The sequence below is a fragment of the Panicum virgatum genome, chromosome 2K (assembly GCF_016808335.1).
Source record: "Panicum virgatum strain AP13 chromosome 2K, P.virgatum_v5, whole genome shotgun sequence".
Classification (NCBI taxonomy): domain Eukaryota; kingdom Viridiplantae; phylum Streptophyta; class Magnoliopsida; order Poales; family Poaceae; genus Panicum; species Panicum virgatum.
The window spans coordinates 48189278-48215544 of NC_053137.1; the positions used below are offsets into that span (position 1 = coordinate 48189278).

Below are 26267 nucleotides of genomic sequence, written 5' to 3' on the forward strand. Positions count from 1 at the left end.
ACATCATGCAGGCGTGGATTCATAAAAACACAAGGGGGGAAGGAGGATATCGTATGTTACTACGGTGTACAACTGTTCTTCCGCAGCATCACGCTGTAGAGCCGTGAACATTCTTCAGACAGAAACGCTGATTGCTTGGGCTGTGGATTCGGCAGCTGCCGGCATGATGCCGAGAGCGGGCGGATCAAAATCTCGTACCACGCCTGATCGAACTCGATGATCATGTGGCCCAACCGCCCGAGGTGAAGGTGTGAGCTTTACTCTTGCACTAGCACATCGCTGCCGATTGCCAACTCCGTTGCTTTTTCCGCGTATAACATTCCGGCTACCATCAAGCAGCTCGCCGTGCCGTGCTAATTAAGAGAGACCCCCCGAACTGCCGAGCTGCGCCCCGTGCTTGAAGACGGCGACAGTGACGGGCACGGGCGCCTGGGGAGCTAGGTGCTGCGCTGCGGAGACGGCAGCCGGAAATGCCGTTGCCTTGCCCTTTCCAAGCATAAAGCCAGCCAGTGGCCGCGCGGCCACGAGCCCAGGCCGGCGTGTTCGTTCCCAGCTCGCTGTCCGTCCCGCAGGATGCCGCGGAGCCGGTGTCCCGGATCAGTCCCTCGCCTCTGCCACCACGAGGCTGCCCTCTCGCTCGAACACGTTTCTGGCCTCACGAACCCATGGCCCTGTTGAGACGGTTCTGCGATTCGGAGCCTTTCACGCACCAACCTCGCGCTTGGCCGCGGCCCGGCCGGTCAGATCGCCCTCGCCGGTTCCGGGTGTTCGGGGACTGCGCCATGAATGGGCCTCCGTGCAGCGCACATGCCGTGCCCATGCCTTGAGCGTACGAAAACGGGAGGCGTGCGTGCCCGGGCTCGGCACCTCCAGTCCGTCAGTGAGCACGCGCCGGACCTTAAAGGCGACGACAGCGACCCTGCCGCCGAAAACGACCGCCGAGAGGGCCACCGTGCACATGACCCCGCGGCGCGGCCGGCCGGCACCGGCGTTCCGACGAACACGTAAGACTGTCCCGTCCTCGGCGGTAACAAACTGGATGCGCCTGTACCTGCACTGCTCGGTGCTCATGCCGCATCGAATTCGCCTGTCAGTCTGTCACGAAGACCATGCTTAGCTGTAACCGTACTCAGCTTCAGTGCACCGCATGAGAGCCCGAATTAAAGTGCGGTTGACACTCGCCTCAGAGCTGGACGCAGCTTCCGGACTCCTGTAGAAAATGGAGTACTGTAGGAGAGTCTGGGATCCGTGGACAGCGGTCCTGTTTGGTTATCTGCCCTAGGGTGTACTGAAAAACTTTGACGCTAATTACGATGTTAAATAAAATCAGTTTACAAAACCAACTCCAGAACCTCTGCACTAGGAACTCTGAAGAATTGAGATCTTTGACTGCATGATTAGAGGCTAATTACTGTAGCATTACGGTAGCTAACTGTTAATTAATTATCGCCATTAGATCCGTCGCGAAAAGTTATGCTCATCCCTAAAAAAATTGTAAATAGATTTCATTTAGCCCTTCGAGATTTTTTTGGCTCGTGTGCAGTAGCAAAACCAAATAAGGCCAGCGTGGCTTTACAGAGTGTTAACGACGGTGCGAGAACTGATTCGAGCCTGTACGATGCAATCTGATCGTGATCGGGCCGCGCCTGGTTCAGCTTCTTTTTACTCGCATCTGCTTCCATGGGGTCTCGACAGTCACCTACTCACCTGCCGGTGGCCACCGGCCAGTACGAAGGTAGAGGGGCTCTCGACATTCACCTGCCGGTAGGCAGTAGCCCAGTACTGTACGTGGTATCAGCAGCAATGCTCGCCAGATTGTTGCGTCCCGGAGACGACGACGGTAGCTCCAGATCAGATCTGACAGGTCGTCCTGGACGCCATTGAAAGCCTTCAGTTTCAGTCCTTGGCGCAGGCTGCTCGATCATTCACCTCACGGTCCTCGCCACTGCCGCCGGCGTGTTCTGGCCGTGCGACGTGGCCGCCACGAAAGCGGATCCAATCATTTGCCCCCAAATTAAAGGAGTCCATTGGCCACGGGAACGCCCGCTGATCCGTGATCCCCCAGGTTCAGGCGTTCAGCAGTTCAGCTCCCCACCGCGACGGCATCGGACCGGCAGCGAGCATCCCCGTGGGGCGTGGGCGCTCGCGGACGTACGGTCCCGGGCGCCAACGGCACTGCAGCGGTCGCCGGCCTCGGCATCTGATCCGGGCGCGGTGGGCGCGGCCGGATCATGGCTAGCGTAGCTCGGGTGTTCGTTTCGGAGGGTGGAGCGGCGAGCAGTCGTCGCCGTCGACCGTCGGTCCTGCACGCGCTCCGCCACCCCGGCACACGCCGAGCGCATCATGAGGCTCGTCGGTGGGTGGGTGCTCGCCCTGTTCATGGGCTGGTTTCCCCGGGTTCCGGTTTGTTACCGGGCCAACCCAACGAAGATATATTGGTCCGGTGTGGGTTGGATTTGCACGGGTTGCTGTTGGGTTAAATTAATACGCTGGGTTGGGTTGGTTTGACTGGTTTCATGGATTGCAACGGGTAGTAATTAACTAACAACTTGAATACCTGTGCTTGGCGTGCTGTGCTGTTTGTGCGAGATCCGTCTAGCGACAAATTGAACTCATATCTCTTTCTTCACCCCCATGTGACTCTTTTGTAACTAATTAAGCCATGCAGGCACTAATTTTTTTTGGATCAATGGTGATAATATACCAAAAACGTGATAGATATTTATCTTGAAGTTGCTAAAGTGCAAGTGGAAACTTGAGAAAATGCAGTTCATATGTTTAAACAAAGAAGCCCTCTACCATCAAATGAAAAGGAAATGGAACCATACAGTCCACAGAGGCACAGACCCACACTAATGCACTTGGTGCCTGAAAAATGAATGTAAACATAATTAATACAAAACTGAGTTAGCAGCTAAATCTGAAACTTGAATGCTTTAGAGCCGAGATCCCTTCGCAATTAAAGCTGCAGCTTCAGTTTTGTGAAAAAAAAGAAGCAAACTGAATAATGAATAATTGAATTATCAACATGAAAGAAAATGACAGTGCCCTACAATAGATAAAAAAATAGGAAAATAATGAAACACATAAAAATAAACAATAACATAAATACTGATTTAGAATTGTCTTGATAGACTAAAACTGAACCAATGTTAACCGAAAAGGTTCGACCATAAGTCCATAACACTATATGTAATCAGTTACAAGTTGAGATTTCAGAAGCTATTAAAGATGTAGATAAGACTAGTGGCTAAGCACATTCTTGTGTTGTCCTTCAGCTCTGCGTGCTTGGGTTGATGGTCCCCACGTGCTCTTCAATTTCAGCCTAAAAATTGTGTCATCATTCCTGACAATCCCCCCCACCCCAAGAACAGTCATTACAAGTTATATGTTTTTCAGAGCATCATGTTCACAAATCTTACAGCATATCTAGAGAAGTAAAAAAATATAATACCTTAATCTATGTGGCTTCAAGGTCCTCCTTTAGGGGATACTGCAATGCTGATATTTCCATGGGGAAACAAGAGGAGCAAAATCGATAAACTGAGCTTGTGTCTCTTTCTTCACCCCATGTGACTTTAGAATGTTATATCAATGTTGATCATACAACAAAAGGTGATATATATTTATCTTGCAGTTCATAAATTGCAAGAAAAAACTTAAGGTATTGTATTTTACATGTTCAAATAAAGAAAAAAAAAATCAAAACGACATATATATAATTCTACCATGCGCGCTTACCGTACGTACATTCGAGGCGATCACGGGTCGGAGCCATGGAGGCGTTGTGCCGTTGGTGTCTCGGTCTGCCTCGATGTGTCCCATGTCGCACAGCGCATTCGCTACCGCGCGAGGCGGCGACATTCCTGGCCAGGCTGGTGCAGGCTTGGACCTCCGAGCTCCTTGCCGAAGCTCAGAACAGACAACAGAACAGTACATGGAATGCATCACATCAACAAGGCAAACAACACACAGACCGATTGCGGAAGAAAGCAGCGCTTTTGGATGGGATGGCAAGGTACAGGCTCCTCATGGGCCTATTTGAGGAATGGCTGGGGATAGCCTGATGGGCTGGACTGGTGTAGAAGCGGCTCCAGAAGCCCACCAGATATCGACTCGCCCTCTCAAAAAAAAAAAACAGTTATCGACTCGCCCACCAGCGCTGTACAGGCCTTCGGATCGAGAACTGTGTCGCATACTCGCATTGCCACGGTGCTACATCTCCGATTTTGTTTGTGAGGTCTACGTCGCTGGTGGAGAAGCTAAAATTGAATGCTAAATTTTAGTTTATATTAAGGGCGCTGCTGGGCCAGCCGTGTGACTCTAACAAACTTGTCACACTAACTCTATCCATCTTAGATTTCATGTTTTGAGCCTAAACTAGCCTAACAAATCGGCCCATATGAATAATCCAGTCAAGTTTGTTTCAGAACAATTTTTTTAGTTCCGAAACACTTTTTTAATTGTTCCCGCAATATAAAAAATTTGTTCGGGAACAAAAAATTTGTTCCGGAACAAAAAACTAGTTATTGAGCCTTGTATGATGGTTTGACTGCGAGTCACCCAAACAACTCCTAATATTTGCGTATATTAGCATATACACGCTGATGTTTTTGTTATAAGCTAGTGATAAAATTTAGCACTTTCACCTATTAGTACTTGTATCCAAATAAAATCTAACACCGACTATGCTAGTGTTCTAGAATTTGGAGGAAGATGCGGGGAGTATTCACGGATATAATCACGAGCTGGGCTGGGGCGAGGCAAATTTATGACCAATATAGGAACAATAACGTCTCCAATGCTCCCACTTCCACCTCCCATACTCCCACTTCAAAAAACCCAATCAAAATATGCGTGAAAAAATCAACCAAAAACATAAATGGATAAACAATGCAAAAACATGTTCATGCAGAATTTGAAGATGAACAAAATTTTGTGCAAGGTGAAATAAAAAAGGGAAATACGCATGTTTATTGGGTCGGGTGTTGATCCACAATATACACAACCATTCACATGCTGATTTGTCCTTTTTTTCCTCCTTGCATGTTTTCTTTATTATCAAATTTTGCACGAGCATGCTTCTTTACATCATCTACGCCTTCATTGTTTTGGTACAATTTTTTTATGTATGCTTTTGATATTTGTTTGAAGTGGGAGCATTGGTAGGATGGGAGCACACGAGATGTCCTAGAGGAACGGTCTGGTTTGATTACAAACAAACATTCGGCAACCATTTAGTCGTACCATGACACGACGCAGCCATAGCCGCTGCCTGAAGGATGTCGATGAACTATTTTCAATAGCGGCTGTGTGGCGCGACCTACTAGCGGAGTATTAGCGATATATAATATATGGATGCTAATAAATGCTAAATTTAGCTAGCCTATCCAGATGTCCTAAAAGTAAGGAACTAAAAAATATCTCTAAATGTGATTGGGGTCTAAACATAAACTAATTGTGGGGTAACTAGAACTAATATATGCTCCAACTACTTAGATCCTGTTTGGACCCACCAGCCAATTCATTAGCCGATTAGCTAGAATTAACTGTGTTGAACCAGCTCATTGGATAGTGGCTATCTGTTAGAGGAGGTTTATCTGTGGATTACCTGGTCCCGTTTGGATCCACCCTAACTAAAATTAGTTACCTAGTACGTATCAATTAGCTGATGGATCCAAACATGCTCTTATTTATTTAGTCATTATTACCTGTTAAAGTTAATCTACCTTTGTCCATATGTAATCCCGAGTAGTATTTGGCATCCACATACGAGGATTGAAAAGTAATCCTGATAAAAACGGGCTTGTGGATCTATGACACGTAAGGTTGCCTGCCACAAACGGTCCTAAACTAGGCCGTGTTTAGTTTCGGCGTAATTTTTTTTGTTGGAATCTTACTAATTTAAAGTAATAAATGAAGTCTATTTACAAAATTTTTGCACAGATGAATTGTAAATCGCGAGACGAATCTAATGATGCTAATTAATCCATAATTAATTAATAATTAGTGGATGGTTACTGTAGCATTATTGTTGCAAATCATGGATTAAGTAGGCTCATTAGATTTGTCTCGCGATTTACAGCCCATCTATACAAAAAATTTTATAAATAGACTTCATTTAATACTCCATGTATGTGTCGAAACATTCGATGTGACATTATTTTTGTGTTTACGGAGTTTATAGGTGGGAACTAAACATCGCCTCAATTAGATGAGTGATACTACCTTGCCCACCTGTGCCACCACCCACCACCTTCTTGGAAATTTCCGCTCCTTGCCCACCTGTGCCACCACCCACCACCTTCTTGGAAATTTCCGCTCCTCCTCCTATAAAGTGTAAGCTAGCTTTGTAGTAGACCGCGACAAGAAACGTCAAACTATCAGCTCGTCACCAGGCACCACTACTCCCCACTTCCCACCCACATTCGCCATGGATCCGAGCTCGGAAGTCGTACTGGACTGTCCGTTCTTCCGCATCTACAGCGACCGGCGCATCGACCACCTGATCGGCACCACCACTGTGCCGCCCAGCTTCGATGCCAGTACCGGCGTCACGTCGAAGGATGTCGTCATCGACGGCGCCACCGGCCTCTACGTTCGCCTCTACCTCCCGGACACGGCCTCCCGGTCCGACGCCGGTAGCAAGAAACTCCCCGTGCTCGTCTACTACCACGGCGGCGGTTTCGTCACCCAGTCGGCGGCGTCGCCGGTGTACCAGCGCTTCCTCAACTCCCTGGCCGCGAGGGCCGGCCTGCTCGTCGTCTCCGTGAACTACCGCCTCGCGCCCGAGCACCCGCTGCCGGCCGGCTACGAGGACTCCCTCCGCGCGCTCAGGTGGGCGGTCTCTGGCGGCGGGGACCCCTGGCTGTCGCAGCACGGCGACCTCGGCCGCCTCTTCCTGGCCGGCGACAGCGCCGGTGGGAACATCGTCCACAACGTCGCGATGATGGCCGCGGCCGACGGCGAAGCGGGCTCGGGCACGCCGGCGGCGGGGGCGCGGATCGAGGTCGAGGGCGCGGTCCTGCTCCACGCGGGGTTCGGCGGGAGGGAGCCCATCGACGGGGAGACGACGGAGTGGGCGGCGTTCTCGGAGAAGCTGTGGACGTTCGCGTGCCCCGAGGCGACGGACGGCGCGGACGATCCGCGGATGAACCCCTTGGTCGCCGCGGCGCCGAGCCTGCGGAACCTGCCGTGCAAGAGGGTCCTCGTCTGCGCGGCGGAGCGGGACTCGCTGCGGCCGAGGGACAGGGCGTACTACGAGGCCCTCGCGGCGAGCGGGTGGAGCGGCGCGGTGGAGTGGTTCGAGACCATGGGCCAGGAGCATGTCTTCTTCCTCTTCAAGCCCGGTTGCGATGAGGCCGTGGCGCTCATGGACCGGCTCGTCGCTTTCTTCGCAGGAAACTGAAAGCGTCATGCGTGACCACGGCTACATTGGTCGAGAGTCGAGACCAATGGAAGAAGAAGCCCAGAATCCCAGATGCAACAGATTGCTGAATTTAATAATCAGAATTTTCTATTTAATAATCGAGCTCGGAGTCTTGGACTATATATTGTGATATCGCCAATCGCTTTTGGCTCCGTCCGTGGCAGTCTGTTTTCTTCTTCGTTTTTTTTTCTTCGAGACTACTTCAGTATTTTTTTTAAGAAAACGGTAGGAGCCCCGCCAAATCATATAAAACGGAGAAACAGAGTTCTAATCTATTATTTTATTATTTGGTCAAGAGCTTCCACGTTCGCTCGCAAGGTCTAAAAATTCTCACATTAATCGGAGAAAAAATAAAAATTATCCACCATTGTCATTACAATAAAAATTAGCCTAAAATACTCTTATGCCTAATTAAAAATCACCCACCAATGTCATTATAAAAAATTAAATATAAAATACTATTTAGCTATGTATCAGTTACAAATATATACTATTAATAAAAACTAAAGCTAACAACAATCATTAAAGCTCAACAAATCAAATTGTTATTATAGGTAAATTATAATTTAATTATTTTAATCAACAATAAGACATAATTTATGATAATGAACAGGATGATGTATGGTAAAAAAATAGTATAGCCTTTAAGTAAGAATACAACGATATATAAATTTTTGAATTTTCAATACTAGCCGCGCAAATGCGCGGGCTATACGGCTAGTTTTTTTTATACTAGAAGTAGAGTTTTATAGTTCACTAAAGAGAAATTACATGAAAAAACAACGCTCAAACTCACAAGAAAAAAGACACGAGACTAACATAGAAACTACGTGGCGCGCTCGCAGGGCCGCATGCCGCTGTCCTACCTCCTCCAAAATGCAGTTGAAAACCATTAGTGCTCTCATAGATTTGCCTTAAAAAACTCTCCTATTCCTCTCCTTCCAAATATTCCACGGCGTGTGCATGAGCAAAACTGCACACATGTCGCTGCTGATCTTTAGAAAGCGGCCGCAGAGTAGGCATCCACCATACCTCAATCTCTACCCCCCCTCCCCCTCTTTGGTCTCTTCACTAAATCATTGCACCATACCTGCAACAGAAATCAGACTTCTCGTGCAAAAACACCTCTTCGGTCTCTTCACTAAATCATTGCACCATACCTGCAACAGAAATCAGACTTCTTGTGCAAAAACACAATGAAGACAGATGCGTTGTTTTTTCTGGCTCTTAATCACACAAAGGACAGTTCGGATCACACGACCACGCCTGTTGACCAGCTTGTCTGCAGTGAGAATTTTGAAGTTAGTTTGATCACACAAGGTTATGAGTATCAAATTCAGAATCTAGGGTTTCAAAAAAGGAGCTGACACATTCTGGTATTTAAGAAAATTTCAGGCAACAGGTTGCAATTTTGAAAATCATCATTCAAAACATCGGAAAATAAGGCCTGTAATATTATCGTGGGAGTTGCGGCAGTATTTTTTGTTCTATTCATCTGCAATACTGTACCAAAGAGTAGCATCTGCAACATCAATGAGCAATGTGTGTACATCAGAGAACAGCAACTTTAATGTCCTAAAAAAGAATTTTCAGCGACTGGCCCTATTTAGTTTCTAAAAAAATTCCTGCAGTACTCGTCACATTGAATTTTTGGACACATGCATGGAGCATTACTAACTGATTAGCATGAGATGAATCTTTTAAGCCTAATTAATTCATAATTAGACAATATTTGTCAAGTAACAATAAAATGTGCTATAGTACCAAAATCCAAATTTTTTCCAAACTAAACACAGCCCAGACCCCTGCTTAAAAGATAGGAGAAACACCTGCATAATTGGAGTGAAAAAATCGAGGACAGAAACTCTTCAGTACACGTGCTCCAGACCATTTGGTCACATAAAACAGGGTTGGAGGCGGCGTTTCTCGACCAGGGAAGAACAACCCCGTCCTGTAACGGGGGGAACATCAACCATAATGGCGATGGCGAAAGGAGCGAATCCACTCATGACCATGGTTGGAAATGGCCTTGCTATGGCTGGCTAATAGTTTTTTAGGAGATCTACCGCTACGCTATACAACATTTGTCCGCTATATCCGCTAAAGAAGGTTTTATGAGATTTAGCCATGTAAATGTCCGCTAAATAGATTTTTGTGAGACTTAGCAGTGCTAAATGTCAATTGGGTACTGTTGGGTAGTTAAGAGACGTGTTAGACTCAAATTTTAGGTGTTAGACCAATGATACTTATAATTTATACGAGATTATTTATGATTTTATCATTCCGCAAAATGATTTAGCTTTCGTTATAGCCCGCTATAGCTTCGCTATAGCTATTCTATAGCTTTTAGAGAAGGTTACCGCTAAACTTCATAGTCCGCTATTTCCAACCTTGCTCATGACTCATTCATCCTAATTCCTAAACACAGTTACCCTCAAAAAAAATTCCTAAACACAGTCCATTCCCCTGCTCCAAACTCCAGCTAAGGTAGCCATGGATCCATCCACAAAATTGGCATTCGATTCGCCGCTCCTCCGCGTTCACCACGACGGCCGTGTCGAGCGCTTGTACGGGACGGAGACCAGCCTGCCAGCCTGCCAGGCGTTGATGCCGTCACCAGGGTCGCCTCCAAGGACGTCGTCGTCGACGGCGCCGCCGGCGCCGCCGGCGTCTTTGTCCGCCTCTACCTCCCCGGCCACCCCCTCACCGCCGAGCATAAGAAGGTGCCCATCCTCGTGTACTTCCACGGCGGCTGCTTTGTGGTCGACTCGGTCGCCTCTCCGGCGTACCACAGGTACCTCAACTCCGTCGCCTCCAAGGCCGGCGTCCTAGCGGTGTCGGTTAACTACCGTCTCGCCCCGGAGCACCCGCTTCCAGCGGCCTACGACGACTCGTGGGCAGCGCTCAGCTGGGCCGCGTCAGGCGCCGCCGCCGATCCGTGGCTGTCCGACCACGGCGACACCAGCCGTGTCTTCCTGGCCGGCGACAGCGCAGGCGCCAACATCGTTCACAACATAGCGATCATGGCAGGCGCCCGCGGTGGTTTGCCGTCCGGGGTCTCCTTGGAGGGGGCGGTTCTGCTACATCCTATGTTTTCCGGAAAGGAGCCGGTCGACGGCGAGTTGAGAGAGACGAGGGAGATGACGGAGAAGCTCTGGGCGCTTATTTGTCCGCGGAGCACGGAAGGTCTGGACGATCCGAGGCTGAACCCCATGGCCGACGGAGCGCCGAGCTTGCAGAACCTGGCGTGCCGGAAGCTGCTCGTTTGCTCGGCCGAGGGAGATCAGTCGTGGTTAGCTTTGCAGATGTAATTTTTTAGGATTAACCTGTTTTTCTTTTTTCTTCTTTTCTTTCTCTTTGGTTCTGTTCCTTTTGTTTCTTCTTGTTTGTACTTCGGTTTTCACTTTGACTCTTTTAATATATATCCTCCTGTTCCCATAAAAAAAAAGGAGAGTGGGTGGCGCGGCTCGGTGGAGTGGTTGGAGTCCGCCGGCGAGGAGCATGTGTTCTTCCTCCACAAGCCGGAGTGCGAGGAGTCGTTGGCACTGATGGACAGGCTGGTCGCCTTCCTTGGCGAAAGACTGAATGGATCGTTGGGGCCGGTGCGTATTGCAATTTCAGTACTCAACTCTTCAGGTGGGACGAAAATTGTTACTTTTGTGTTGCGATGTACCTAAACGTCGTAATCGTACTGCAGCTATAATAAAAGCTGTTCCTTTAAGCATTACTGATCTGTGTAAGAGCTATTGCAATCAGAAGTTCTTTTAAATAAGGAGTGGAAGGAACGGATGTCACTGCTATGCCCGTTGCTTTATTTTTTTCCTTCTGTATTTCCGGTGCAACAAATGTAGTAGGGGTTTGAAAGAAACATCCACAGAAATGGATCCATTTCTAGTTTTAAGACTCGAGTTGTCGAAATGTGAGATGGAGGTCTTGGATCGGGAAGGCAGTGAACCAAAAGATGATTTATTGGCTAAATTGAGAGTTCATGGAAAATTCTACTGCATCCTATGTCTTTGGCGCTGAGGGATCAGGTGGTTGCTTTCTTTGGCAGGGGCTGAATCAGAGAGGCCGGCCTGAATTGAAATTTGTAGGTGCAATTTCTTTTCCATTTCGAATGAAATAAGAGCAGCTCCTTTGGATTGAAAGTGTAATAAAAACTACTTCTCGTAATGCGTGCGAGCAAAACTATCGTTCCTTTCAGTCACAAATGTTATCAGAAGTACTAACCGCACTCCCAACTCTGATAAAATTATGGGATGCTGCTCTCAGGGGCCGTTTAGTTTCCAAAAATTTTCACCAAAAAATTTTCGCCTCCCCTTTAAACACATATATGAAGCACTAAATATAATTAAATAACAAAACTAATTACACAGTTTGGATGTACACGACGAGACGAATCTTTTAAGCCTAATTAGTGCATGATTAGCCATAAGTGCTACAGTAACCCACATGTGCTAATGCTGCAGTCAAAGGCCTCAAAAGATTTGTCTCGTGGTTTCCAAGTGAGTTCTGGAATTAGTTTTTTAATTAGTGTCCGAAAAACCCTCCCGACATCTGGTCAAACACACGACGAGACATCCAAAATTTTTTTGCCAATGGAACTAAACGGCCCCTCAGTTTCTAATTTTATGAGGTGAGGTGTCGAATTGTGAGATGAAGTTACTGGGTCGTGAAGCAGAAGGTACATTTATTTGGCGGTTCATGGAAATTCAGAGGGTGTTTAGTTAGTGAAAATTTTTAGTTTAAAGGTCATATCGATTGTTTGACCAGATGTCGGGAGGGCTTTTCGGGTACTAATTAAAAAACTAATTTCAGAACTCACTTGGAAACCGCGAGACGAATCTTTTGAGGCCTTTGACCGCGTCATTAGCACATGTGGGTTACTGTAGCACTTATGGCTAATCATGCACTAATTAGGCTTAAAAGATTTGTCTCGTCGTGTACATCCAAACTGTGTAATTAGTTTTGTTATTTAATTACATTTAGTGCTTCATACATGTGTTTAAAGGGGAGGTGAAAATTTTTGGGTGAAAATTTTTGATAACTAACCCTCTCAACACATGTGTAAAGCACTACATGTAATTAAATAACAAAACTAATTACACAGTTTGGATGTACACGTCGAGACGAATCTTTTGAATCTAATTAGTGCATGATTAGCCATAAGTGCTACAGTAACCCACATGTCCTAATGATGCGTCAAAGGCCTCAAAAGATTCGTCTCGCGGTTTCCAAGTGAGTTCTAAAATTAGTTTTTTAATTAGTATTCAAAAAGCCCACCCGACACCCGGTCAAACTCTGATTTGAAATCCAAATTTTTTTGCCAAAGTCAACTAAACGCCACAATGCGCACCAGAAATTCAGAACCATGAGTATTCCTGACAGACAAGACAGTTTATTTTTCTTTCCAATCTTGCAATCTGGCCAACAAAATTAAGATCATTAACTGTGCCTGTGCGTATCTGTGTTGCCAAATCACTCACCTGGTGCCGGAAGAACAAGCAAAGCAATATCAACAGCGCCTGACAAAGTCGGCCACGACGGCGAGCTCCTTGACGGCGTTGTCGCTGCCGTGCTTGGGCAAGAAGAAGACGTGCCCCTCGCCCTTGGTCTCGTAGAACTCGAGCTCCCCGTCCCACCCGCACTTCTTGATCCCCTCCGCGTACGCCCGCGCCCTCTCCACGAACCAGCACTGCTCCGCCGTGGTCACCAGCAAGCGGCGGCACCCGAGCTGCCTCCATTCCTCCGGCGCCGCCATCGGGTTGATGTACGGGTGGTCGGGGCCGAACTTCCCGCCGCAGATGAACTCCCACGTGGGGTCGAAAAAGGCGCGGTACCCGGGGTCCGTGGGCTCCGCGCCCACCGGCTCCTTCCCCCAGAAGTACGGGTGCAGGAGCACAACGCCGCTGACCGTGTCGCCGTAGCCATCGATGGGTTCCTTCCGCAGCCGTATCGCGGCGTTGTGCGCCATGTTGGCGCCGGCGCTGTCCCCGGCGAGGACGACGCGGGAGGCGTCGCCGTGCGCGGCGAGCCAGGGCTCGGCCTCGGCCTCGGCGCCGTCCGCGCGGCACGCGGCGACGACCGCCTTGAGGGCCGCGAACGCGTCGTCGTAGGCGGCGGGGAGGCGATGCTCGGGCGCGAGGTGGTAGTCGACGGAGACGACGAGGGCGGGGGCCGCGGCGGCGAGGGAGGCGGCGTACATGTGGTAGAGCGGGGAGGCGGCGGTGTGGACCAGGAACGCGCCGCCGTGGAAGAACACGACGACGGGGAGCCTCCTGCCTGGCTCCACCCCGGGCGGGAGGTAGAGGCGGGCGGAGACGCCTGCGGCGGGGTCGAGGACGACGTCCTTGGACGCGACGCCGCTGCCTGGGTCGCCGGCGGGGGAGGGCGGGACGGTCTCGTTGCCGTCGAAGCGCTCGACGCGGCCGCTCTTGTACATGCGCATCACGCCCTGCATCTCGAACTCGACCTCGGAGTCGGGGTCCATGGTGACTCGGGGGTTGAGGAGGCGCCTGCAGATCGGGAGCCGGAGGAGCAGAGCGGCGAGCGCGGCAACGAGGAGAGCCAAGCAGACCACCCGTCGCGACAGATCGGGCATCCCTGCTGGTTGATCTTGTGACTTGTGGACTTGCAGTTGGTAGGGATTGGGGGGGAACTGGATCCGAAGCCCTGGAGCCCGTGAGGCCGTGACAGCCAGGTAGCTGATCTACCATACCGGTGCCCACTGCCCAATACTTAATTAGTCCATTGTAGGCAAGCAAATACGCGGTTAACTATTCTCTCCATTCTAAATTATAGACCATTTCGATATTTTTAGAGATATAGTTTACTATCTATCTAGACATAGCGTATATCTATGTGCATAGCAAAATAAAAAGACATGATTTGAAATAAAAGGAATAAGATGAAAGTTTTTGACATGAAACATTCCAAAACCTATAGCTCTGTATTTCATTTTCATTTCGAAACACAAACTCAGAGATTTCGAATCCAAAATTTCAACTTCAAAGCCTCATTTTTCGAACACTGAAACTTTGAAAGCTCAGACTTTTCGACTTTGAGATGAAAACGTTGAACACAAAATCTCCAATTTAAGGGTGTGTTTAGATTCTGTAAAAAATTGAACGAAATTCACTGTAACAATTTTCAACCGAAGACTAGAAGGACTAAACATAATCAAATTACAAAACTAATTATACGGATGGATGAGAAATCACGAGACGAATCTATTAAGCCTAATTAATCTATTATTAGAAATTATTTACTGTAGCACGACATTATCTAATCATTGTCCAATTAGGTTTAAAAGATTCATCTCGCAATTATACTCGGGGTTGTGGAATGAATTTTGTCAATTATCCACATTGAATACTCCTAATTAGTGATTAAATGTTCGAAGTTACTATAGCACTAAAAAAATTGGGATCTAAACAATGCCTTCTGGCTCGAGGATGTAAGAATTGCAACACGAATGCTGGAAACATATTGCATTATTCATTGGTTCATGACTGCTACAAACTAATATTTTAATGAGAACATGGAGGAAGGGCCCAAAGGGATTCTTCATTGATACGGTGCTAGGAGCATGTGACGGAACTGATCTACCAAGAGTATGAGTTTGCGTGTCAACACCTCAGTCTTTTCGGATGGTTGAAGATGATTGTTGGTGTTGATTTTTTGTGAGAGAAAAATATTGCTAGTTGATTGATGACTGATACTAATTTAGTATGAGAGAAAAATATTGATGCTGGTTGTCAGCAGAACGGGTTGCTGGCGCCTGGTTACACCGGTTGATCCGTACAAATTAGTAGAGAAAAATATTTGTTTGCCTGCATGACCAGGTGGATACGCCTGAGTTGACCATCTTCACTCATTCAGGTTCACTTGCCTACGCACAGCCAACCAAATATTCTCATAACGACTACTGGCTACTGCATCCGCTGATGCAACCAACCAAAACATCCTGCTTTTTTTTTTAATCTCAAACATCCTGCTTTTCACGATTACTACAGTTTGCTTGCTCTCATCCAGGATATACGATGCAGGTCCTACGAAATCTTACGCGAGCATCTAAGCATATCCTACAGGTGCCAAGTGAGGAGGATGGCCGGGTTGAAATAGAAAATACTCATTCCGTTTCAAATTATAGGCCGTTTGACCTTTTTAACTCTAAATTTGACCGCTTATCTTATTCAAAAAATTATATAAATATAGTCAAATTTAAATCATTCTTGAATAACATATATTCATAAAAAACCATAACAAAAGAAATAATATTTTATATAAGATTTTGAATAAGATAAATGGTCAAACTTTAGGTAAACAAAGATCAAACAACCAATAATTTGGAACGAAGGAAGTATGTGCTATCTATTATCTTATTATTTGGCCAACAAAAGGAGCCTCCACATTCGCTCTCAAGGTCTAAAAATTCTCACGTTAATTGGAGAAAAAGAAAAAAAAATAAAATTACCCACCACTGCCATTATGATAAAATTTGCCCAAAATACCCTTATGCCTAATTAAAATTAACCCACCACTGCCATTAAAAAAATAATCTAAAATACTCTATATCTTATTTATATGAATTGCTTTACTTAAGTCATGGAAATAGAAAACTTATTTGTACACAAGGATTGGGAAGATTAAAATATGAAGCAACCAACTTTTGAGCCTACAATCCAATCGATCTCACATGTACATTTATATGAACTGTTTTACTTAAGTCATGGAAATAGAAAACTTATTTGTACACAAGGATTGGGAAGATTAAAATATGAAGCAACCAACTTTTGAGCCTACAATCCAATCGATCTCACATGTACATATCGTTGAGTGTTCATGTTGACCAAGTTATAGCTTAGCCGGATATGGGACACCGGAGTCACGACAAGCAGGAGCAGTAGTCCACTACGGCTGTGACTTGGCTCGGAAGAGTAATAAGCAGTGTTGTTATCATGCTTGAAGACGATAATCACATGTAGTTGAGAGACGGGCGACTGGGCGAAGTAACATGTTGAGCAAGACGATACAAGATACAAGATATGATAACGAAGATGGAAAAAATCACAAATCGTTTATTAAGCAAGCATTCAGAGGTGCACAATACACGGTGGAGAAGTACTGCAAAAAAGAATCAAGCGAGATAAAAAGTCATTTTCTATTTTCCCAATCTCTATGCTAACACACTTGCTTCTTTATGTATATTCGGTCTAAAGACATATAAATAATCATGCTAATCAGAAAATAAATAAAAAATATTGACCACTACAATTATGATAATATTAGCCAAAAATATTGCTATGCCTAACAAAAATAACTAATCATTGCTGTTATGAAAACATTAATCAAAAATACCTTTAGCTACCTTCTTTGCAAAGATACCTCAAGTTATGTATAAATTATCAACTTATATTATTGATTAAAAAATAAAGCCAGCAAAAGTTATTTAGTTAGAATAGGAATAAGTTAAAAGAAAAGAGAGATTGACCAATGGAGATAGTAATAGAGCACTAACAAAAAAAAACTTATGACAATATATCTACATTTAAATTACTTTTAAGAACTAGACATAAAGTGCGATAGTAAAAGAACAACATTAAGGAAAAATATAAATTTAATAATAATAATAATAATATATATAAACATTTAGATTCTCGATAGTAGCCGCGCAAATGCGTGGGCCATCTCACTAGTTGACTAGTAATGGGGGTTTCTAATTAGCGCGCGCTAGGACGGTTCCTGGCAATCGATCCGACAGCGCGCCCTTCCACTGTCCGATGTCCGAACCCCACCTTTCTTCCCTTTTTTTTTTACAGATCAGGCAATCAATCTAGAGTCTGCTTTCCTCCCCTCCGCATACTGGTCCCATGCGCAGCAGCGCAGACGAGTCCTCCCACGCACAGTCCACAGACCAGTACGTGGACAACCGTCCGTAGTCCTCATTCTCTTTCATCGTTCAATATAAAAAACTATATATGACACAAACTTATATAAATTAAATCATATGCAAAATATATATGAATAAAATCATTAGAACAAGTTATACTATTTCTCGCAAAAAACAAGTTATACTACAAAAATTACACACAAACTTAGATACAATATATCTATATAACAACATAATTTATATTCATAAGTTGTGCATAAAAAGCAAAACATTATGTCCATAAAATACATGACAATTTTTTTTGTTTTTCCTTTTATGTTCCATAAGTGTTGTTATTGTTTTCTTTTCTAGTTTTTCTTTTTACCTTCTATATGTCTGAAGTTTTCTTGACAACTTTTATATGGAAATCGTACTAAAAAATTATACCAAGACTTTGTGCTTAGAAGTTGCATGATAAATTTGTGCGTACAAAAGTTGTACGAGAAATCTTCCAGATAACATCTTTGTACAATTTATGCTGAAAAGTTGTCCTCTATAAGTTATTTTTGAAAACTACGCATTAAATTTTGTATGCCCTGTGAAAGTCATGCTAAAAAAATATTAATTCAAAATTGTTAAGAAAAAATTATACGTAAAAGTTATGTACGGCATAAAAAATTATAATATGAATCAATAACTTTATCATACAAACTATAAATATAACTTTTTGTCACGTATTTTATGCACATAAGTTTTTGGCTTTTATACACAACTTATGAATATAAATTATGTTGCTATACAACTTATGAATATAAATTATGTTGTTATACAGATATATTGTATATCAGTCAGCATATAATTTTTGTTGTATAACTTTTTATAATATTTTAAATCACATATATTTTGTATATGGTTTATATTTATATAAGTTTGTCATATAGTTTTTTTTATATTGAATGATGAAAGAGAATGAGGATGGCGTTGTCCACCTAGTGGTCGAGAGGACTCCTTTGCGCTGTGCACGAGGAGCAGTGTTCGGAGGGGTGAAGGACAAAAAAAAAGGAAAAAGAATGGTGCGAGTCGGGAGCACTGTGAACCAATTTACAGCTCATGCGCCACTGTCACATAGCGTGCCAGCGCGCGACCTCAGTAATGGATTCGTTGGGGAAAAAAGAAAGCAGAGGAGCGCTACGCGGTAGAAAAATATGGAAAGGGAAGGAGACGCTCCCCACTTGTCAGGTCGATTGCTGGGAAGCCAAGTAGCGCGCGATCGCCATAATGGAATTGCGACTAGTAATGAGTATTGACCTATTGCGGAATGTGGACTGGGTAATGTTTCGACGTGATGCCATCACTTGTCTGCCATTCCTTTGATATGACAATCTTGATACCCACCCCCACATAAATAAATTAGCAAAAATGGAAAAGGAAATACGAAAAACCTTGCCCAAATAATTGCCGATCTAGACCGCTCCGGACAACGGTTAAGATAACACGAGTTGGTGTCTTTCCCTGTCCCCTTCACCTTGAGATGCCAGTTATCCACTACCCGAGTACCACTAGGACCACCACACCCAAGACCACCAAACAAAGGTCTCTCGTCACATTCCTACTCCCGTCACCGCCCGAACCTGCAAGCAGACTCGCGAGCCCCAGCAAGCAAGCAAGCATCATCCCCAGACGCAACCTCGCAATTTTGTATTCTATCCGTAGCGGCGGGGGATCAGCGACAGGTGTTTGTTTAGGTGCTCGCTCGTCAACCTAATCGAGCCCCCAAATCTCACTTGTTTTTCTCCTAACCCAGCACCAGCAGAGCCCAGCTTACTCTTCCGATCCCTGTCAGGGCAGTTAGCCTTCAGCTGGTGGAGGATCATGGTGGCCAAGAGCAGGCGACAGGTCGCCAAGCTCGCGCTGCTTGCACTCGCCCTGCTCCTCCTCCTCCTCGCCGCCACCTTGCTGTGCGTCCTCCTGATCCCGCGCCACCGCCGGAAGCCGCTGCCGCCGGGCCCGCCGCCGGGGAACGCCTCGAACCCCGACGACAGCATCGTGGCGTTCGACTTCTCCCCGTACCTCATCATGTACAAGAGCGGCCGCGTGCACCGGCTGGACGGCACCGCCCGGTGCGCGGCCGGCGTCGACGGGGACACGGGGGTGGCCTCCAAGGACGTCGTCATCGACGCCGGGACGGGGCTCGCGGCGCGGTTGTACCTGCCCCCGGCGCCCGGCGGGAAGACCAAGGACCTCGCCAGGCTCCCCGTGCTCGTGTTCTACCACGGCGGCGCGTTCGTCATCGAGTCCGCCTTCACGCCGCTGTACCACGCGTACCTGAACGCGGTGTCGGCCAAGGCGCGCGTCGTGGCGGTGTCCGTGGAGTACCGCCTCGCGCCGGAGCACCGGCTGCCGGCGGCGTACGACGACTCGTGGCGGGCGCTCAACTGGGTGGCCAGGAACGCCGCCGGGTCCGGGCCGGAGCCGTGGCTGCGGGACCGGGGCAACCTGTCCCGCCTCTTCGTGGCGGGGGACAGCGCCGGCGCCAACATCGCGCACAACATGGCCATGCGCGCGGGCACGGAGGAAGGGGGCCTGGACGGCGGCGCCGCCATCGCGGGGCTCCTCCTCCTGGACCCCTACTTCTGGGGCAAGAAGCCCGTGGCCGGGGAGACGACGGACCGGGCGACGCGGCGGCAGTACGAGGCGACGTGGTCCTTCATCTGCGGCGGGCGGTACGGCATCGACGACCCGCTGGTGAACCCGCTGTCGGCGGAGCTGAGGAGGCTGGCGTGCTCACGCGTGGCGGTGACGACGTCGGGCCTGGACGACTTCCGGCCGCGCGGCCTGGCGTACGCGGCGGCGCTCCGGAACAGCGGGTGGGGCGGGGAGGTCGAGCAGTACGAGACGCCCGGCGAGCGGCACGTCTACTTCCTGGACAGGCCCAAGGACCCCAACTCCGTCAAGGAGCTGGCCTTCGTCACCGGCTTCCTGAGCCGGGAGTAGCCATGACTGGCCTAGCAGCTAGCGAGGCAGATCAGGTCGTCGGCGTAGGTGCGCGATCGCCAGGATAGCGCTGCGCTGCGCTGCGCTGCGCTGCGGTATAGTATGATTCATAGTTTGATTGATACTAGTAGATTATCGGCAGAGTAGCATGTTCTTATTGTTTTCTTGCGTTTGGATCTTCAATTTTTGACGGGGTTCTCGAGAGGTCACGAACTGATGAGGATCTCGTTAAATTTGGGGATCTCGGAGGTTGGAACACCTCCTCTGTCACCGTGACTCCGTGCGGAAAGGTGCCTGCACCGCGATACTTTCCGTGCCTGTAGAGGTCAGGAGAATCAGGGAAAGTCGTTGCTGTGCTTGTCTGCTACTCTGCTTGGGCAGGAAATGCTCTCCTCCGCTAGAATCATGTTCTGGGATCCTGATTGGTCAAGCTTTGGGTATTCTTTCTGGTACTTCGGTTGTTCAATTGTCACCGGTCACCGCTGCCTGTTAAAACCTCGCGACCAACACGCCGAAGTCCGTCAGCTCTTATGTTTGGGTGTGTTGACATCTTACTCTCTCCTTTCCTTTTTTTCATGATTCGCAACCAGACATCTTACTCTTACATCTTTAGACGATCTACATAATAAGCGTGTTACTAGTAGTTCGCTTGGATTATTATGGTAGTAATTCACTGCATTTCGTGTTCAGGTGCAGAGGACGCGATGGGTAGGTAGCTGCCATTGCTTTCGGCTGCAGGTAGGCGGCCATGCTACGGACTCATCAAGTCATCATACCTTGCAAAGGTGCTTTTCCTTCACGGCCATGTAATCCAGGATGACAAACAAGCGTGAACACGGACTTTTCTGGCACTCGACAACACAAAAAATGGACAACTGCCCAGCCAAGCGAAAGTACGACACAACGACGCCATTTCACCCACCGTGACTTTCTTCAAAAAAAAACCACCGTGAAAGATTACTTTTTTTTTGCCTTTTCCTTTCTTGTTGAGCGGCCTTGCCTATCTGAAGGAACCAAGAATCTATCGAGGATAAGTTGCAACACCCACGGCTCTAGTGTTTGACTAGTACTGCTAGTTTGCCTCTTCGTGATGAGGCAATGATTGGCGACTAGAGAGGGCCAGGGCAAGCGCAAGTCCGAATCAGAGACCGTGTACCAATAATCGCTCACTTGTGGGAGAAAAAAAATTGAATGGACAAAGTTTGGTTCGTCAAATACTCCAGTGCGTCCAACGTTCTCCTCATATTGTAACATCAATGACAGCACGAATTTTCAGCCGCAACTAGTCCGTAAGTTTTAGGCACACTTGTTTGTAATGAATATTCTTACATGGCTCGCCTGGCAGTTGTCATGCATACTACGAGCAGGAAAAAGCAGAATGAAGTGACAAATATAACATTGAGGTGCAGCAAACGTGAGAAAGAATTTGACAAAAAGTAGAGCCAACTAAATCTATAGTACCGGAGAGGCGACTCTGTTCTGCTGGCTGCTTCTCCAGTCAATCAGCAGTATTTTTTTCTCACACTAAACCAGTACTAGCCACCAGCCAGCCAGCAGTAACTTTTTCTCATAACAAATTAGCACCAGCCACCAACCGCAGCCAGCAGAACAAAGGCACAAATGTCACTCAAATTTGTGGTGCAAAGCAGCTACAATTGTCAAGGAAGCTTACAGACAAATATCACTCAAATTGGTACAGATTCCGGTTCTTCTGGAGCGGGGATCTGGATAACGTGGACTGCATGCAGATTTTGCACTGGCTGGAGAAAAGTTGAGATTTCGCAGGTTGTTTATCCCGCCGATGACTTCGCAAGTCCATATTATGCGCCGCGGGATTCCGGCCGGCCGCCTCATGCGTAGGCTTACTCGCTTCCTGAACGGGAACGGGAACGGGAACGGGAACGGGAACGGGGACGGACTCGTCGGCCTTCTGTTGCTAATAAATGTCACACCTGGTTTCGAAAGAAGACCAGATGTGTATATATATATATGTGCCATGATTAAGTTTCACATATAAAAGACGTTATAAGTGAATATATGAAAGATAATATTTAACAACATAAACAAAAGAGGATTAAGTACTTTATTATTACACACTCCGATAATAGACACGAAGGTCTTAACATTTGACCGACAACATATACGAGATCTTCAACAAAGCTTCTCACAGGAACTCGACTGGTGAACACTCCTAGAACTCCTCAATGTCGCTGTAGTATTACACCTCATTGTTCTCTTCTGAACAGCAATTAGGCAAGAGTGAGTACTCTTATGGTTGGTACTCAGCAAGTGGGAGAAAATGCAAGGCCATCAAGGAAAAACTATGATTTATTGCAGTTAGCACTTTAGTTGGTCAAATTTTATTAGCAAATGCCTATTATCTAGGTATAAGTATATACCAACCCACATAAGCTTAAACATAAAGGATCCAACATTTTAAAACCAAAAATCACAAGCCGTTCGTGACCGTGAGTACGGCTGATATATCAGCTTTGCACTCTGCAGAGGTTATACATTTTCCCCACAATTCGTGTCCCCCTGTGTCGCCCAGGTTTGCAAGGTCCTTAAACACTTCTTTTGGTGAGTGGCGAGGGGTCCACTATGAGGCCTTTACAAAGATTCTCTAACAAGTGACAATCCGCTAAGGTTTCAAGTCAAAGCAGAGCATAAACCTCCCTAATGGTCAGCACCTTAGCAAAGGCTGCTGTCCCAAGAGGACCGTGGTATACCCCAACGATGTTTCCACTCTTGCCCTTTCGGTAAAACTGTCACAAACTAGAGTTTCTAATTATTCAGCCAAGACCAGAGTCACGTGGTATTGTGGTTGTACGGTTTTCTTGGATGGTTCTCCATGTTCCATTTATATAGCATGGTTGTAAGGATCGATGGACCAAGAGGGGGGGTGAATTGAGCCTTTTTCAAATTTCTAGAACAAATAAAACAACCTTAACCTATGCAATGCTAGTAAGGCTCAATTCACCAACCGGCTAACTAAGCAAACTACACAAGCTAAAAAGACTACAACAAGATACGAAACCAAGCAAGGTAGAGCTAAGTTATGATCTCTAAGGTCAAGCACATGAATAATTGCATGAAAGTAAGTGATTGAAAGTAAAGAGTGGGCAAGAGACAACCGGATTTTTTCCCGTGGTGTTGATGTGTTGGCACACACCCCTAATCCACGTTGTGACACTCACTAAGAGTCTTGTCACCTCCCATGTCACCGAGACTTGGGCGCTCACTAAGAGTCTCCGTTCACCATCCCGACGTGGTGGAGCTCAAGCCACGTACAACCTTCTTCGGGCTCCCACAATCCTTGGCAAGTTCCGGAAGAAACACCTCCAATCACCAAGATCGCCTAGGTGCTGCCAATCACCAAGAGTAACAAGCTAGGGCCTTCACTTGAGTAAGAACCGATCACCAAGAACGGATGCACACAAGTTTCTCTCTACTCAAGTCCTTAGTCTTGCTTCTTGAATGATTGAATGAACAAATGTGTGGAAGATGAAGCTCAAGGTGGCTCTCAACAATAGTATAGTGTATGAATGTTGCCTGGTGTCAAGAGAGAGCAAAATGACCCATTGGAGGGGTATATATAGGCAGCTCACACGAATAGATCCGTTGGATAAAAGCTGCCAGAAAAGTACGCAACGCCGGTTAATCCGACGATCCTCCAATTGTCAGCGTCGGTTTAACTGATGAATGCAAACTGCCCCTTTTGGAAACTAGCCGTTACAACTCGGGCAGATTAACCGACGTATCATCGGTTTAACCGGTGAGTGTAGTTGTCCACTGATCAACTGAAAAACCAACTCTCTGGACAACTACACCGACGTTAACTCAAATCCATCGTCGGTTTAACCGGTGAGTATAACTTCTGAAATCCCTGAAAAAACCAACTCACTGGACAAATGCACCGACGTTGATTTCAAATATCGTCGGTTTAACCGGTGTATATAACCTTGAAACACCCTGGAAAAACCAACCTTCTGGACAACTGCACCGACGTTAAATTCAAATATCATTGGTTTAACCGGTGTAAGTACTTGTCCAGACTCTGCTAACTGCGTTTAACCGACGTATAGAAAAATGGAGTCGTCGGTTAAATCGGTGTACAGACCTTTTTTCTGATTTTGCCTTTTCTGATTTGAGTCTTGAATGAAATCCAAATATTCTTGAGATATAAGTTGAAAACCACTTATTTGAACTTCTTAGAACCTGAGTGACCATAGTGTGCATCCATTTTTAATTGACCATGTCCATGCTCAAGTTACTTGGACTTAACCCCTCTTAATAGTGCGATCACTACAAAACTATAAAACCTATACTAACCTAAGTGTACTTCTCAACCTTACGACACTTAGGACTAGAAAGATCCTTAGTCTTGATATATATTTGAGTTGAATACCGAGATCGCCTTTTTGAATAATGAAATTGAGGGGCCTCTTTAACAAATGACCAAATGAGCGATAATGTTTTATTAAGCTGCACAAACTCATTAGTCACAACAATGGTTGTCATTAATCACCGAAACATACCTAGAGGGCCTAGATGCTTACAATGGTCTTGTAATTAAAACAAGTAGAACAACATAAAACATATTTCATTTTCAAAAGATTAAGATAACATCATTTCCAAAGTTAAGCAACTAAGCCATTCTACCCAACAAGATATAAAACCCGGTGTTTCAAGGATTAGGTAAAAAACCTAAGTAATATCTTTGTGACACCCCGAAAAAAAATCTACCAAAATAAAACACGGGCTAAAAATAATTTTCAAAACTTATTCATCATTGAGCTCAATTATCCCTAAACCCTGATTCCTTCCCAGAATTTTTCGCCGTCCCGACACCCGATTTCAATCGTCGTTCCATCTTTTCTTTTCCTCGTTCCGTGCGACGCGCTGTGTGTCGCCCGACCGCCGCGCGTGCCCGATCGGCCCCGCGGTCGCCGCCGAGAAATACACCGTGCCCCTCTCTCTTTTTCCTTTCTCTTTTTCTTTCCTTCTCCTTTTCCTTTTTCTTTTTTTTCTTTTCTCCCTCCTTCTCCTCTCTCCTTCCTCCTCCCCCGCTCCCTGCCCACGCGCGCACACCCCCCTGGCCCGTGCACCCAGCCGCGTCGAGCACCCCCCTGGGCCGTGCGCACGCGCGCGCGCACGCACCGCCATTGTCTCCCTCTGCTTGTGCCGCGTGAGCCGCTGCTGCGCACGCACGCGCTCGCCGCGACACCCGCTCGCCCGCGCGCGTTTGTGCCACGCCACAGCCGCTTGCTCACGCGCCGCGCGCGCGCCCTGTGCGCCGCACGCATTCCACGCGACCCCGATGCTCGACGCGCCGCCCGCTGATCATCCCCGCCACCGTCTTCCTGTGCCCGCCTTCGCCGCCGGCCATTCCTGTGCCCTGCCCATGCACACGCGCGCACTGCACCCACACGCCCCACACGCCTGCAGTGCCCGGCGCGCCGCTCGGCCTCTGTCCGAGCCATCCCATCGCCTGTGCTCGCCTCGACACCCGCGCAGCACAGCGCCACCGCCGGTCCCGCCGCCATTAAGGCCGCCCCGATGAGTGGCCAGCGGCGCCCCTCCTCCCCACCGCCTTCCAACGCCTATAAATAGGCCTCGACGTCGCCCACCACCACCACCACTCACCCCGCCACCGCTAGCTGCCTCCCCAAGCTCCCAGCGCCGCCGCCACACACAGCTCTGGCCACCGCCCGCCGGCCACCGTGGGCGCACCTTCTCGCTCCATCCCAGCCCAAGGTGAGAAGGGCACTAGAATGCCCTCGCTCCCCTCATCGTTCCCCCCTAACACTGGCCGCCGCTGCGCCCCACAGCGCTACCGCCACAGCGCCGCCGTCTGCCGCCCGCCGGCCCTCATGGCGCCGCAGCCGCGCTTCGCCCTAGCCCGAGATAGGAGGGGGGATCAAAAGCCCTCGACCCCCTCGTGCCTTTGCCCCCCTCCATGACCGCCGCCTA

At 47.4% G+C, this 26267-nt stretch overlaps 3 protein-coding genes, 1 long non-coding RNA gene and 1 pseudogene across 7 annotated transcripts; 3 read left to right on the top strand and 2 right to left on the bottom strand.

Annotated features, from left to right (window-relative positions):
• Positions 1–3001: 3001 nt before the first annotated feature.
• LOC120696088 lies at positions 3002–3721 on the bottom strand. Its single transcript, XR_005684006.1, has 2 exons — positions 3455–3721; positions 3002–3346 (listed from the first exon to the last, which is right to left on the bottom strand). It is a non-coding gene; the product is annotated as an uncharacterized LOC120696088 (long non-coding RNA).
• A 2622-nt stretch (positions 3722–6343) lies between these two features.
• On the top strand, positions 6344–7619 carry LOC120681414 (tuliposide A-converting enzyme 1, chloroplastic-like). The gene has a single exon (XM_039962901.1). The coding sequence runs from the start codon at positions 6434–6436 to the stop codon at positions 7406–7408; it is 975 nt and encodes a 324-aa protein (XP_039818835.1). The 5' UTR covers positions 6344–6433; the 3' UTR covers positions 7409–7619.
• Positions 7620–8097: 478 nt separating this feature from the next.
• LOC120681418 (probable carboxylesterase 7) lies at positions 8098–14140 on the bottom strand. 2 transcript variants are annotated; one of them, XR_005677867.1, is made up of 3 exons: positions 12916–14140; positions 8590–8711; positions 8098–8519 (listed from the first exon to the last, which is right to left on the bottom strand). XR_005677867.1 is itself a non-coding variant. In XM_039962914.1 (2 exons), the coding sequence occupies exon 1, from the start codon at positions 14028–14030 to the stop codon at positions 12945–12947; it is 1086 nt and encodes a 361-aa protein (XP_039818848.1). In that variant the 5' UTR covers positions 14031–14140; the 3' UTR covers positions 8098–8711; positions 12916–12944. The 2 variants fall into 2 exon arrangements, 1 of the variants encoding a protein (XP_039818848.1); XM_039962914.1 differs by having other exon boundaries at positions 8098–8711.
• Positions 9830–11229, top strand: LOC120681430 (annotated as a pseudogene).
• A 4512-nt stretch (positions 14141–18652) lies between the features above and the next one.
• LOC120681436 (probable carboxylesterase 12) lies at positions 18653–21577 on the top strand. 3 transcript variants are annotated; one of them, XM_039962934.1, is made up of 3 exons: positions 18772–19045; positions 19144–20832; positions 20985–21577. In XM_039962934.1, exons 1-2 carry the CDS (start codon positions 18832–18834, stop codon positions 20292–20294), a joined length of 1365 nt encoding a protein of 454 aa, XP_039818868.1. In that variant the 5' UTR covers positions 18772–18831; the 3' UTR covers positions 20295–20832; positions 20985–21577. The 3 variants fall into 3 exon arrangements, with proteins under 3 accessions (XP_039818875.1, XP_039818868.1, XP_039818882.1); XM_039962948.1 differs by having other exon boundaries at positions 19149–20832; XM_039962941.1 differs by having other exon boundaries at positions 18653–20832.
• Positions 21578–26267: the final 4690 nt, after the last annotated feature.